Source organism: Leopardus geoffroyi, chromosome E3 (assembly GCF_018350155.1).
Source record: "Leopardus geoffroyi isolate Oge1 chromosome E3, O.geoffroyi_Oge1_pat1.0, whole genome shotgun sequence".
Classification (NCBI taxonomy): Eukaryota; Metazoa; Chordata; class Mammalia; order Carnivora; family Felidae; genus Leopardus; species Leopardus geoffroyi.
Genome location: NC_059340.1, coordinates 30,160,330 through 30,176,613, shown reverse-complemented (window position 1 = coordinate 30,176,613; position 16,284 = coordinate 30,160,330). Strand labels below are relative to the sequence as shown.

Genomic DNA, 16,284 nt, shown 5'->3' with positions numbered 1-16,284 from the left:
TTATTTCTTCAAGTACACCTTCAGCACCTTTCCCTCTCTCTTCCTCCTCTGGAATCCCAATTATGCGTACATTATTTCGTTTAATTATGTCACTTAGTTCTCTAAGTCTCCCCTCATACTCCTGGATTTTTTTTTATCTCTCTTTTTCTCAGCTTCTTCTTTTTCCATAATTTTATCTTCTAATTCACCTCTTCTCTCCTCTGCCTCTTCAATCCGAGCCTGTGGTCGCCTCCATTTTATTTTGTAGCTCATTTATAGCATTTTTTAGCTCCTCCTGTTTCTTAGTCCCTTGATCTCTGTAGTAATAGATTCTCTGCTGTCCTCTATACTTTTTTCAAACCCAGCGATTAATTTCATGACTATTATTTTAAATTCATTTTCTGCTATATTGCTTAAATCGTTTTTGATCAGATCGTTAGCTGTCGCTACTTCCTGGAGTTTCTTTTGAGGAGAATTCCTCCGTTTCGTCATTTTGGATAGTCCCTGGAGTGGCAGGGAACTGCAGGGCTCTTTCTGTGTGCTGTCTGGAGTAACTTGCATTGGTGGGCGGGGCCGCAGTCAGACCTGTTGTCTGCCCCCAGCCCACCACTGGGGCCACAGTCCGACTGGTGTGTACCTTATCTTCCCCTCTCCCAGGGGCAGGACTCACTGTGGAGTGGTGTGGCCTCTGTCTGGGCTGCTTGCACACTGCCAGGCTTGTGGTGCTACTTCATTGGGATCTGGCGTATTAGCCAAGGTGGATCTGCAAGGTGCACAGGGGCGGGAGGAGTAGGCTCAGCTGGCTTTGCCTTAGGTGGTCTGCTTTGGGAGGGGCCCTGCAGCACCGGGTGGGAGGCAGACCCTTCAGAGGGATGGATCTGCAGAAGCACAGCGTTGTGTGTTTGCGCGGTGCAAGCAAGTTCCGTGAGGGGAACTGGTTCCTTTTGGGATTTTGGCTGATGGATGGGCAAGGGAGAAGGCCCTTCCCAGCGCCTTTGTTCCCCGCCAAGCTGAGCTCTGTCCTCCGGGGCTCAACAACTCTCCCTCCCGCTCTCCGAGCAGAGCTGTTGACTTATAACATTCCAGATGTTAAGTCCCACTGGCTGTCAGAACACACTCCATCCCGCCCCTCTGCTTTTGCAAATCAGACTCGGGGGCTCTGCCTTGCCCGGCCGGCTGCCCCTCCACCACCCCCGCTCCCTCCTGCCAGTCCGTGTAGGGCGCACCACCTCTCCGCCCTTCCTATCCTCTTCCGTGGGCCTCTCATCTACGCTTGGCTCCGGAGAGTCCGTTCTGCTCCTCTTCTGGTGGTTATCTGGGTAAATTCGGCAGATGTGGGTGGAACCTAAGCAATCAGCAGGACGTGGTGAGCCCAGCGTCCTTTGCCACCTTCTTCTCCGGGGTTATCTGTTGTGTTGTGCTTTGACCTGGTGCCAGATAATTGTTGGGTTAGTTTCATTTTGGAATGAAGTTCCACTATAATATGGGTATTAACTCCATATTCATTCATTCTGTCAGTTATAGACACATTAATCTTTTATCACACTTTCTCTAGTTAGAGCTAAATGAGAGCTTTACTTTCACAACTAAATTATGACCCAGTGAAAGAATCCATTCTAATGCTGTTTCTTTAACATCTCAGTTAGAGACTTCTGGACGGAGAATGCTTTTTTGTGTTTGATGTTAGATTTCAGTTTCAAAAGAAAATTAAGCAGTTAAGTGGATATTGGGTGACAGCTTACAAATTTGGTAGTAGGTTGTGGGAATAGTCTATACTCCATCAAAAATTTTCATGGATATTAACTTAACAATTTTTGAACACTTATTCTTCTCCTTTTGCTACATTTTCTGAAGATTTTTCTTAGCTTATAATTTTCTTAATTTGGAGGAATGTGTGGGAGTTTAAGGTGATCATAATGTCAAGGAATAATAGGTTGAACAAAATTCTTCAACATGAAGAAAAAATAATATTGCATGAAAATATTTTAAAATCTTGTGCCTAAAGGATCTTCCAAATCATTAGCACTAATGTTCAGAGTTTGCACTTCTTGCCCTTATAAGGACAGTATGTTACCCCAGTATCTTCGAGTTAGTTTACTGTGAACATATTTTATTTTATGTGAATAAATAATTTGAAATGAAATTCATAGTGTTGAAAGAAACTTGGGAGCCGTGTTTTAATATTCTGTGGTGAAACAAGTCATTTTCCATGCAAATGTACCTACCTAACACATCTTTTTGGAGGTTTATTTTATTTGATGTTTATGTAGCCATTTCAGCCTTCTCAGGCTTCTTGTTTGCATGATCTGCCTTTTTCTATCTACTTACCTCCATCCTATTTATATTTTCGTATTTAAAGTATGCCACTTATAGGCATATGTTTTTACACTTTTATAATCCATTCTGTCAGTCTCTTTTATTCATAATGTTTAGTCCATGTACATTTAATATAGCTGTTGATAACATAGGATTTTGTTCTATTTTACTATTCTTGTTTGTCCCATCTCTCTCTCTCTCTCTCTCTCTCTCTCTTTTTTCCCCTCTACTTCTTCTGTTTAGGATAATTGAGTATTTTGGGAATTCCTTTTTAATTTCCCTATTCGCATATTTTTATGGTTGCTCTGGGAATTACCATAAATAACCTTAACTTCTCAGGTTACTTCAAGTTAAAATTGTACATCTTTCTTATAATGTATAGAAATGTAATAATGTCATAGTTATCCTTCCCCATCTTTTGTGCTACCATTGTCATATACAGTAAAACCTTGGATTACAAGTAACTTGTTCTGAGAGTGTTGTGCAAGATGAGCAAACATAATAAATTTTAACTTGATAAACAACAGTGTCTTGCATTTCGAGTCGTATATGATGCTGAACATCACATGATCACAACTGGGCCAATGGTTCTTGAAATAGGCTTTGATATATGAGTGCTTTGGATTACATGTTTCCAAAACAAATTATGCTTGCAAACCAAGGTTTTACTGTATGGTACAAATACATACATTATAGTTCCCATAACATAGTGTTATATAAATGCTACTTTGATTAGTAATAGTTAAGAAAGCAAGAGGAAAAACTAGTCTTTGGTTTTTATCTACATGTTTACTATTTCTAATGCTTTTCATTCCTCAGACCCAAGTTTCTATCTGGCATCACTTCCCTAAGGCCTGAAGAAATTCTTAGCATTTCTTGTAGTGTGTGTCTGCTGACAATTTTGCCTTTATTATTAAAGGATATTTTTGTTGGATACGGAATTCTGGGTGGACAGTTGTAGACTCTGGATTCTGTGAGGTTCCATCTTAACAATATTGTTTTATTTAGCAATTAACTTTGGTGAACTTATTTTTGCAAACTCCCTTTCCTGTGGTGAGCAGCAACTGAAATCTCAATTCTGTTGTTTGTTTGTTTGTTTGTTTTTTATTTGTTTTTTTCCTTAGCTGGACTTTTGGGAGTCTGTCTGCATGTGCATCATTTAGGGGTCACCCAGAGACTTGAGCAGAGTTTATACACAGGATTTAGGGACTTCTCTTTTGAGGCTCTTTCTTTTTGGGGAACTAAATACAGAGTCAAGAAGTAGATCCACATACACATGGTCAGTTGATTTGCAATAAAGGTGCAAAGGCAATTTAGTGGAGAAAAGATAACCTTTTCAACAAATGGTATTTGAACAGTCATATATCTTTATGCCAAGAACAAAAAACTTTGATTCATATCTCATAGCATATACAAAAATTAATTCAGAATGAATTGTAGACTTTAAAACACAAAACTATGAAATGTCTATAAGAAAACATAGGCGATAATCTTTGTAACCTTGGATTAATCATAGGTTTCTTGGCAACAACACTAAAACACTAAAACATGATTCAGAAAAGAAAAAAATGATAGGTCAGACTTAATCAAATTTAAAAAAAAATTGCTTTTTACAAAGCACTGTTAAGAAAATAAAACAATAAGCTGTAGACTGGGAGAAAATATTTGCAAATCACATATCCAATAAAAGACTTTTGTCCAGAATATATAAAGAGCTCTCAAAACAATAATAAGAAAATAGCCACCTCATTTTAAAAATGAACAAAAGATGGGGCATCTGGGTGGCTCATTCAGTTAAGTGTCCAACTCTTGATTTTAGCTCAGGTCATGGTCTTATGATTTGTGAGTTCAAGTCCCCCATTGGGCTCCATGTTGACAGTACAGAGCCTGCTTGTGATTCTCTCTCTCTGTCCCTTCCCTGTGTGTTCTCTCTCTCTCTCTCGTTCTCAAAATATATAAATAAGTTTTTTTTAATGAACAAAATATTTAACCAAAGAAGATATGCAGATGACAAATAAACACATTAAAAGATGCTCAACATCACTAGGGAAATACAAATGAAAACCACACTGATAAAGAGGGCTCAAGATGGTAGCATAGGAAGATTCTAAACTTCCCTCTTCGCACAGACACAACAGATTTACAGCTACATGTGGAGTAATTTTCCTCTGAAAAGGACCTGAGAATAAGATAGACAGTGGCCTCCACAACAAAAGGTGAAAGAGACGCATCAACAAGGGAAGGAGAGGCAGTCAGACAGGGTGACCTCACAGCAGGAGGGATTTCCTCAAATATGGAATACTCCCTCAAAGAATTGAAGGATTGTGCCTCACACCGGATATGCCAACCCTGGGAACTAGTACCAGAAAGATGAGCCCCCAAAATGTCTGTGTTTGAAAATCAATGGGAATTAAGACCAGGAGAATCATAGAACTATAGGGAATGGAGATCCCTTTCTTAAAGGGCTTGTATACAAACCCATTCACTCTGAGATCCAGCACAAAAGCAACAGGTTGAAAAGCATCTAGACCTTAAATGAGGGACATCCCTTTACTAATTTAAAAGCAGCTGTTGGAGAGGCAGGAATTTGCAGGAACTTTATCTGGGGTCAGAAGTATTAGTAGATGCCATTTTTGTGATCTCATCCTAACTTGCTGGTGACTGAGCTGATTGGTGCTATTTTTGGTGCCCTCTCTCTAGCTTCCTAGCACCAGAGGGTGTGCTCTTCGCCACCCCATGTTGTAACTGGCCTGGGCAAGTGCCCCATGCCCCACCCACCCTGCTCAGCATCTTAGCAGCAACAGGATTGGGTGAGCTCCCTGAGCCCCCACCCACCTCACACAATGACCAAAGCCACAACCAGGAAGAACAAGCAACTCAAACCCCTCTTTCCCTGTGCAGTGCTAGAACCACAATTGGGACAACCAGGGCAACCAGGCCGGGTGAGTGCCCTGAGCCCCACCCTTCACACACAGCAGCCACATCCCTAAAACAATGGCAGGCACTCACAACCCATGCAAGAAACACACACAGAGTGCCTGATTCTGGTAGCCAGGGGAGGTTGTGCATCTGGGCCACACAGGAAAGCTCCTGCACAAGACCAATCTTTGAGTACTCAGGAAGGTAACTGTTTTGCTTAATGCATATAGAGAGAGAGACAGGCAAAATAAGGAAACAGAGGGGTATGTTCCAAACCAAAGAACAAGGCAAATCCCCAGAAAGAGACCTTAATAGAACAGAGATAGAGATAAGTAACCTGCCTGAGAAAGAGTTCAAAGTAATGGTCATAGAGATGCTCACTGATCTCAGAAGAGGGTATGAACACAGAGAAAACGTCAACAAATAAATAGAAAATACAAGAAACTACCAAACAGAAGTTATAGTAGAACTGAAAAAATATACCAGAGTTGTTCAACATCAGAGTAGATGAAATAGAAGTACGACTGTGTGGACTGGAAGGCAAAGCATTGGAAAACATCCAGACAGAGCAGCAAAATTAAGAAAGGAATTTTAAAAAGTGAGGATACCTTAATGGATCTCTGAGACAACCTCATGCATACTAACATTCACACTGTAAGGGTTCTAGAAGGAGAAGAAAGAGAAAAGACTAAACAAATTATTTGAAGAAATAAGGGGTGAAAACGTCCTTAATCTGGGGATGGAAACAAATAGCTAGGTCCAGGAATTCCACAGAGTTCCAGATGAGATGAAACCAAAAAGAAAAATAACTGGCACACATTATAATTAACATGGTAAAAGTTAAGGATAGAGAGAATCTTAAAGACAGCAAGAGAAAAAGCAACATCTTACATCCACGGGAAACCCCATAAGGCTATCAGCAGATTTTTCACCAGAAACTTGACAGGCCCTAAGCGAGTGACATGAGACATTCAAAGTACTGAAAAGAAAAAACTGCCAACCAAGAAGGAGCGATTGAGAGGATTGCAGAAAAGGGAAACCTAAAGGAATTCATCACCACTAAACCAAGCTTGTAGGAAATGTTAAAGGGACTTCTCTAAATTCTGAAGCAAAGTCACTAATTAATAATAAGAAAATGTATAAAAGTAAAAATCCTACCAGAAAAGGTAAATAAATAATAAAGGTAGTAGATCAGCCACTTAGAAAAGCAAGTATGAAAGGTAAAAGACAACAGTAGTTTAATTAAAATTACAATAATTAGTTAAGGAATATGTAAAATAAAAATGTAAAATGTGATATCAAATATATAAAACATGGAGTGGAAACTAAAATTACAAAGCTTTGGAATGCAATTAAAATTAAGTTATTATCGACTTAATAAGAGAGACTGTGTATACATGAGATGTGTGTAAATCTTGTAACCACAAAGAAGAAACATAAGTACACAAAAGGATAAAGGAATAAAACCACATAAAGAAAATAAAGCACAGGGAGGAGGGAGAGAAGAAAAAAAGAACAGAGAGGAACTTCAGAAACAACCAGAAAACAGTGAACAAAATGACAGTAAGAACATACTTAGTAATAATTGCTTTAAATGTAAGTGGTCTAAATGCACCAGTCAAAAGACATAGGATGGCTGAATGGATAAGAAAGAACAGGAATTTTCTATATATTGCCAATAGGAGACTCACTTCAAATGTAAAGACATACACAGACTGAAAATAAAGGGTTAGAAAAAGATATATACCATGCAAATGGAAATGAAATGGAGTAGCTATAGTTATATCAGACAAAATAGACTTTAAAACAAACACTGTAAGAAAAGACAAAGAAGGGTATCACATAGTGATAAAGAAGTAAATCCAACAAGAGGATATTACATTTGTAAAAATGTATGGACCCAATATAGGAGGACCTAAATATATAGATCAAATATTAACAGAAGTAAAAGAAGAAATAGCAATACAGTAATAGTAGAGAACTTTATTTTTTTCTTTTTAATTTTTTATTTTATTTCTAGTTAAAATGCAGTGTTGTATTAGTTCAGGTATATAATATAGTGATGCAGCAATTCCATACATCACTCAGTGCTCTGTAATCACAAATGCATTCTGTAATCAGTAGTAGGGGTCTTTAATACCTCTTTTATCAGTGGATAGATCATCCAGACAGAAAAGCATTAAGGAAAAAGTGGCCCTGAGTGACGCATTAGACCAGATGGGCTTAATAGATACATGCAAAACATTCCTTCCAAAACCTAAATACACATTCTTTTGAAGTACACATGGAACATTCTCCAGGATAGATCACATGTTAAGCTACAAAACAAGTCTCAGTAAAGTTAAGAAGATTGAAATCCTATCAAGTATCTTTTCCAACCACAGTGGCATGAAACTAGAAGTCAGTTATGTGAAGAAAACTGGAAAAAAACCACAAACACATGGAGACTAAACAACATGCTGTTAAATAACCAATAGGTCAATGAGGAATCAAAAAAATACCTGTAGACAAATGAAAATGGGAACGCAGTATTCCAAACTCTTTGGGGTGCAGCAAAAACTGTTCTAAGAGGGACTTTTATAGTGATACAAGCCTACCTCAAGAAACAAGAAAGGGGCACCTGGGTGGCTCAGTCAGTTGAGTGTCCGACTTCAGCTCAGGTCACAATCTTGCGGTCCATGAGTTCGAGCCCCGCGTCAGGCTCTGGGCTGATGACCCAGAGCCTGGAGCCTGCTTCCGATTCTGTGTCTCCCTCTCTCTCTGCCCCTTCCCCGTTCATGCTCTGTCTCTCTCTGTCTGAAAAATAAATACATGTTAAAAAAATTTTTTTTTAAAAAGAAACAAGAAAAATATCAAATAAACAATCTAACTTTACATTTAAAGGAACTAGAAAAAGAAGCCCAAAGTTAATAGAAGGAAGGAAATAATACCGATCAGAGTGTTAGTGGGGGAATGAAATACATCCACACACGTGTGAAAAGTTTAATGAAACTAAGAGCTAGTTCTTTAAAAAGATAAACAAAATCAACAAACCTTTAGCCAGACTCCTCAAGAAAAAATAGAGGATGGCCCAAATAAATAAAATCAGAAATGAAAAAGAAGAAATTGCAACCTATACCACAGAAATACTAGAGTTCATAAGTAAATACCGTGTACAGTTATATGCTGACAGATTAGAAGAAATGGATAAGTTCCTGGAAACATGGAGTCTTCTAAGATTGAATCATGAAGATACAGAAAATCTGAATAGACCAATTATTAAAATGAAATTTGAATCAGTAATCAAAACACTACAAACAAACAAAAGTCCAAGTGCAGATGGCTTCACAGGTGAATTCTACCAAACATTTAAACTATCCCAGAAATTATAATGAAAAATTGAAGATGAAGAAATACTTCCAAATTTATTTTACAAGGCCAGCATTACTCTGATACCAAAACCAGACAAAGACACCATCATAAAAAAGAAAATTACACCCCTAATAAACACAGATGCCAAAATTATCAGCAAAATATTAGCAAACTGAACTCATCAAAAACATTGAAAGAGATCATACACTGGAATCAAATGGAATTCATTCCAGGGATATAAAGATGGTTTAACATCTGCAAATCACTCAACATGATACAACACATTAATAAAATGAAGAATAAAAATTATATAATCTCAGGGCGCCTGAATGGCTCAGTCAGTTAAACGTCCACCTCTTGATTTCGGCTCAGGTCATGATCTCATGATTCGTGGGAGTGAGCCTCACGTTGGGCTCTGCACTCACAGCACAGACCTTGCTTGGGTTTCTCTTTCTGCTCTTCCCCTGCTTGTGCTAGCACTCTCTCTCTCTCAGAATAAATAAAATAAACATTAAAAATATATATTATCATCTCAATAGGCACAGCAAAAATATTTGACAAAATTCAATATCCATTTATGATAAAAGCTCTCTAGTGGGTAGGGAGGGCCTGTACTCAATAAAGGTCATTTATGACAGACAAACAGCTAACATACTCAGTGGATGAAAAGATGCAAAGTTTTTCTCTAAGATCAGAAACGAGACAAGGATTCCCACTCTTGACAGTTTTATCCATCGTAGTATTCAAAATCCTAGCCACGGCCATCAGACAAGAAAAAGAAAGAAAAACATCCAAATTGGAAAAGAAGAAGTAAAGCTGTTACTATTTGCAGGCAACGTGATACCATATACAGAAAACCTTAAAGAGTCCACCAAAAATTTATTAGAGCTAATAAATGAATTCAGTTAAAGTTACAGGATACAAAATTAATACACAGAAATTTGTTGCATTTCTGCATACTAATAATGAATTGTTGGAAAGAGAAATTAAGACAATCTCAATTACACTTGCATCAAAAACAATAAAATACCTAGAAATAAATTTAACCAAGAAAGTGAAAGACCTATACTCTGAAAACTATAAAACACTGATGAAAGAAATTGAAGATAACATAAATAAATGAAAAGATATGCTGTGCTTTTGGGTTGGTAGAGTTAATGTTTTTTCACAGAAGTGGAACAAATCCTAAAATTTGCACAGAACCACAAAAGACCCAAAACAGCCAAAGCAGGCTTGGGAAAGAAGAACAAAGTTTGAGGTATCATGCTCTGAAATTTGAAACTGTACTGTAAAGCTATAGTAATCAAAACAATATGGCACTTGAACGAAAACAGACACATAGATCAGTGGAACAGAATGGAGAGCCCAGAAATAAACCCACACCTATGAGATCAAGTAACTTATGACAAATGAGGCAAGAACATACAATGGGGAGACGACCATCTTTTCAATAAGTGGTGTTAGGAAAATTGGACAGCTACATGCAAAAGAATGAAATTGTGGACTGCTTTCTTACACCATGCACAAAAATAAACTCGAAATGGATTAAGACCTGAAACCTTAAAACTCCTAGACAAAGCAAAGGCAGTAAGACATCATTCTTAGCAATGTTTTTTTGGATACGTCTCCTCAAGCACGGGTATCAAAACCAGAAATAAACGACTGGGACCACATCAGCTAAAAAGCTTTTGCAGGGTGAAGGAAACCATTAACAAAATGAAAATGCAGCCTACTGAATGCAAGAAGATGATTGCAAACCATATATCTGATAAGGAGTTGATATCCAAAATACATCAACAACCATATGTCACAAATCATAACAACAACAGCAAAACAACCCGATTAAAAAACCGACAGAGGACTTGAATAGATATTTTTCCAAAGACAGCATACAGATGGCCAACAAGCACATGAAAACATGCTGAACATCACTAATCATCACAGATATGTAAATCAAAAGCAGTGAGGTGCTACCTCATACCAGCCAGAATGGCTGTTATCAAAAAGACAAGAAATAACACGTGTTGCTGAGGATGTGAGGAAAAGGAAACCCTTGTGCGCTCTTGGTAGGAATGTAAATTAGTGCAGCCGCTATGGAAACAATTTGGAGGTTCCTCAAAAAATAATAAATAGAATTACTATGTGATCTAGGAATTCCACTTCTGGGTATTTGAAGAAAACGAAAAGAACAGTTCAAAAAGCTGTACTACCTTTATGCTTATTGACAATAGCCAGGACATAGATGTAACCCAAGTGTCCATCAATAGATAATAAGTGGACAGAGAAGCTGTGGCGGGTGTGTGTGTGTGTATGTGTGTGTGTGTGTGTGTGTGTGTGTGTACACAGTGGAATATTACTGGAATATTACACACACTGTAATATTACTCAGCTACAAAAAGAATGAAATCTTGCCATTTGTGACAACATGGTTGGACTTCGAGGATATCATGCTAAGTGAAATAAGTCAGAGAAAAGCAAACACTGTATGATTTGACTTATATGGGAAATCTAAAAAAACCAAAATGAACAAACAAAACAGAAACAGACTCATAGATAAAAAGAACAAACTGGTGGTTGGGAGAGGGAACCGACAAAATAGGTGAAGGGAATTAAGAGGTAAAGAATTATAAAATAAGTCTCACGTCGTATACAGCACAGGAGATATAGTCAGTAATATTGTAATGATTTTGTATGGTGACAGATGGTATCTAGACCTATTATGGTGATCGTTTTGCGATATATAAAAATATCAGGGCACCTGTGTGGCTCAGTCTGACTCTTGACTTTGGCTCTGGTCGTGATCTCACAGTTGGTGGGTTTGAGCCCCATGTTGGGCCCTGTTTATTAAAAGAGGACCAGAGCACTTGGATGCCTCAGTCGATTAAGCATCTGACTCTGATTTCAGCTCAGGTCATGATCTCATGGTTTGTGAGATTGATCCCTGCATTGGACTCTGTGCTGACAGTGGGGAAGCTGCTCCGGATTCTCTCTCTGCCTCTATCTCTGCGCCTCCCACACTCACTCTTTCTCTCTTCTCTCAGAATAAACAAACATAAAAAAATAAAATAAAAATATCAAATCACTATCTTATTCACCTGAAACTAATATAATATCTCAAGTATAATTTAATAAAATAAATAAATAAGTGAGACCACACTAAGTTACCATTTCACACCCACTAAAATAATTAAAACTAAAAAGATTGACCATAAGTGTCGGTGAGGTTGTAGAACAACTGGAATTCTCATTCACTGCTAATAAGAATGGTGGAACCACTTTGGAAAATCCTTTGTTCGTTTCTTTAAAATTTAAACACACCGTTGCCTTATGGTCCACTTACTCCTAGGTATTTACCCAAGAGAAGTGAAAGCTTACATTCCTATATATACTTGGACAAGAATGTTCATAGCATTTTTATTTCTGACAGAAACTGGAAACAACTCAGATGTCCATCAGTAGGCGAAGGCATCAACGAACTGTGGTCCAGAATGTTGCTAAGCAGATAGCAGTCTCATGAAATGTTTCTCCCCTGCCCAACGTGGACCACCATCCTTTTAGCTTTTGGCTTTCTGTAACCGTTTTCTTGCTGCCCACTCTTCAGCTCCTAAGCCCATGTCACGTATTTATGGTTTGGTTATGTCTTTGGTATTTCTCTTGCTGATTTCTGTTTCAATCAGAATGGACCAGTTATGCTGTGATAATAAATAGTCCTAAATCCCAGTGGCTTGAAGTAAAGGTTGGTTTCTTTGTCGTGAACTGCATGTCCATTTTGGTGCAGCTATGAGTTCTATTCCCTGCCGAGGGAGGGGCCCTCCTCTGAGACATTGCTGGTTGCTGTGAATGTTGACTTAATGTAAAGTTTTGATTCGTAGGAGTTAAGACAGATTTTCAAGCTAGACTGCTTTTTTGTCCCATCATCATTAGTTGAGTTTTATCTTATTGTAGGGTGCATTAAAATCTTTAATGACATCAGTAACTGTAACTTTTAATCCACAGCACAAAAAATTAAAATACTTCTCAACTTGTATTTACCTGGTAAATGCTATTTTTAGTCTTTTATTCCTGTGTGTTGGACAAAGAACCAAGATCCAGAGAGAGTAAACAAATTGGCACTTGCTACACAGCAGTGAAGCTAAACTAGAACCCAGGGTTTCCGTTTTAATATTTTTGTGTAAATTGGAGCAAAATAAATGTACTGTCTACTTACACGTTTTTAATTTGACAGTCTCTTCAGCAGGCCGCATTTAAGAGAGGTCTCATACACCTTTTGCCGGTGGCTGGAGCACGATGGATCCCCCAGGGGCACTGGACGCGGAGGATGAAGTGGGGCCGTTAGCCCATCTTGCCCCAAGTCCTCAAAGCGAAGCTGTTGCCCATGAATTCCAGGAGCTGTCCCTGCAGCCCAGCCAGCACCTGCCCCCGCTGAACGAGAGGAAGAACGGTGAGCTCTTCAGCATGTGTGGTGGGAGCTGGATTTAAAGATTCACCCCTTCATGAGTCCAATTGATTCCTGTTTGGTAGTAATTTTTCTTTTTCTTTTTCTTTTTTTTTTTTGTCAGTTACCCTGGGCAGGCTGTCATGGCGGAGAGAGCCTTGTGGGTTATTGGCTGGTTTTGAGTAACAGGCAGAATTTCACTTTCCATCCAGTTCTTTCATTTATTTCCCCAATAAGTGTCTGGTAGCAGTATTCTCCTTGGAAACAAGCTTTAGATTCAACCATTTTAGTACCAGCAGATTTCATGCTAGAAGATACTGGAGAGTAGCTTCCTGCGCTGATCCTAGGGAAGGTTGACTGTGGATTTGACTAGATTCTCCTCCCATTTTTCCCGTCTCCAGTGTGTTGCACCTTAATTTCAAGATTGATAAAATTTAAGCTATCCTAATGATTACTAAGAAAGCAAGAATTTTTTGTTGGAGTGTTTTTCTATTAATCGTTATAGGATATGACCATATTGTCATTCTCTGCCTATCGTTGTATACAAAATGAATATTTTCTATCCATTTGGTATCTGTTCAGGAAATTTTCATTGATCACAAAGGCTTCCCATCCTCTCTGGAAAACATAATACTGCCCATTTTTAATGTAAATGAGTAAGGATAGATGGTAGACACTTATTTTTCATACTTAAAACATAAAAACTAACAAAATGTTAAAATTTATAAACACATCAAGCACTTACATTAAAAGGGCCACATTAAGAATTACAGCTGAATTTCTTATGCTTTCCACCGTTCTGATGAGTTTTACATTTACAAATAATAGTTTTTAAAAATTGTAGATTTAAAAGCCTGAGGAAATAAAACCGTTCCCTTGTAAAACACTTCCTTTTGTACCTGGTTACTGTTTTTCTGGGTTCTGAGTCCTAACCAGGCCTTTTCATTATTGGCCTCACCTTCTTCAGGAAAGTGGAGAAAAGATGTATGTTATGATTCTTAGTTCTTTAGTACATGTGTTTGGAGTGTATTTGTTCTCTCTTCAAATAAGGCTTCTGGTACTTGTTCTTGGGCATAACCCTTGTCTGCTGTGAGTGGTGAAAAGCAGCATTCTGGCTCAGGTGCTGTCAGGCCCTTCAGGAGGCTGTCGTTGAGCAGTGGCTTTAGAATCTTCCATTTTTCTTAGACAGTGGCTTGGAGAGTATGACCACATTTACTGAAGCATGACCAAATGCGATCAGCTTCACACTGCACATTTGGGCCTGTATAGTGTTGAGATTCTTATCCTCAAAAAATGAGTTGCACTGGTATGAAATTGCAATAACACACAATTCGTCAGGAAAATGGTAGGGAAATGTATCGGGCAAATCTGTACTTCGTGATCGGCTTGACACAGCGCACCATGTTCTCTTGCAAGAATGTTGCCTTGAATATGTATGCCTGAATGTAAGCTAAGCCCAAATATTAAGTAGCCTCCCCTTATAAACTTTTGCGAAGTGGAGTAAATGGTAAGAATTTTAATTATTGAATTTAGTTACATGTCCATAATTAAAATCACATTTTTATGATGCAGTGCAATAATATAGAAGAATTCCTTCATTCACACTAATATTTCATAGAACCATCTGGCTCAGACTCTATCCATGAATCTTTGGGGGAAATGCTTTTTTTTTTTTCCTCATCATCAGCAGAACCCCTTGGCATCATGCACCTAGTGCTAAAATCCACGGTGCGTCTTCACTACTGTCTCTTTCGTCTGAGTTACAGCAGCTTTTGAGTATATGTATGACCTGATACCACAGATTTTCTGTCTAAACCACAAGTACCATTGACAAAATGGTGTGTGTGTGTGTGGTGTATTGTCATATACTCATAATCTCTATAGCATAATCACTCTTGTGATTTGTGATTGGTTATAACATTTTATGGGGCTGCAGTTCCTGTTTTAGAATGTAATTATCTGTTTTCTGTGAGTACGTAACGTATTCACTGGCTTAAAATGTACAGGGTACCAATGGGTACACAGTGAAAAGAAAGTCACTTCCCAGTCTTTCCCCTGAGCTACATGATTCCTTTCCTGGAGTTCACTATTGTCATTTGTATCCTTTCTGACAGAATTGTATTTGACTACTTTTTTAAAATGAGTTTTTGAAACTGTTCTTTGCAACGACACTTAGTACTTCCGATTTTAAGGTTATAACCTAGGAATAATTAATGTGTTGGCCTTCTCCGCCCCCCCCCCCCCCCCGTTTATGATTCTACTAAGATATTTTTATAAACATCCTAAAACTAGCTTTAAATGAAGTTAATTTTTAAGCAAATGTTTTCCTCAAGTACTTTTTTTGTTCAATATTGAGTAAATGAAAGAATATCTTATGAAATGCTATGTAAAGACTCAAATAGCAGTCTCTTCTTTTTTTTTTTTTAATATGAAATTTATTGTCATATTGGTTTCCATACAAAACCCAGTGCTCATCCCAACAGGTGCCCTCCTCAGTGCCCATCCCCTACTTTCCCCTCCCTCCCACCCCCCAATCTCTTCTTTTTTAATAAGTGACTTCAGGCAGTTAAAAAGCTTACCTTATATTCAGGCATATACTCTAATGTCAGGCTTATGATATATTAGCTTGATTTACATATATATTCCAAGGCATACATGGAATCCTTTGTATAGCTATCAGAAATCTACATTTTTGATAGTTATATGAGTCAAGTGGAATCACATCAAGCAATTATGGAATTAGAAGAAGCATAACTTTCTTACCCTACTGATTTTTTCATGTTTATGCTTCATTTTTAAGTCTTCTTAATGCCCTGTTTAGATTATATCATATACAAAATGTGAATCTTAGCCTCAAAATTAATTAATACAAAAAACTCTTTAGAGTATTATGAAATAGTCCGATTTAGGTATTTTCTTGTGATTGTGTTTCATTGTTAGCCCTAAGCATTTGAATTTCACTTGTTTGAATGATTTCCCTTTCTAGTTGGGGGGAAAATGAAGACACTTCAATCTGGATCAGTGTGTAGAAGGATCATGTCACCAAATAGTTTATAAATAAACTTAATGAGAAAGAAGTTGACATCTAAGTAATGACTCCAGGATCCTCCCTTAGTTTTGACTGATACTTATGTTGGCAATGTAGTGGCAGAGCAGAACATTCCTACTACTGTAGCACATGTGAAAGATAAGCTGGGGCTGTTCTTTACCCCTGAACGTGTGGCCGGTGGCACCTCCAAAGTAAGGCCACCAATTAGGCCATTAATTCTTCCCAAGAAGTGAGT

General features: G+C 38.0%; 1 protein-coding gene across 8 annotated transcripts in view; it reads left to right on the top strand.

Annotated features, from left to right (window-relative positions):
- Positions 1-16,284, top strand: part of MRTFB (myocardin related transcription factor B) — a 203,074-nt gene that overhangs the window by 62,263 nt on the left and 124,527 nt on the right. For all 8 annotated transcript variants that reach the window (XM_045461472.1, XM_045461478.1, XM_045461479.1 and 5 more), the window contains one exon: positions 12,791-13,006. In XM_045461472.1, coding sequence (XP_045317428.1) covers positions 12,853-13,006 — 154 coding nt within the window. In that variant the 5' untranslated portion in view covers positions 12,791-12,852. Of the gene's footprint in view, positions 1-12,790; positions 13,007-16,284 lie in introns of those variants that run through there.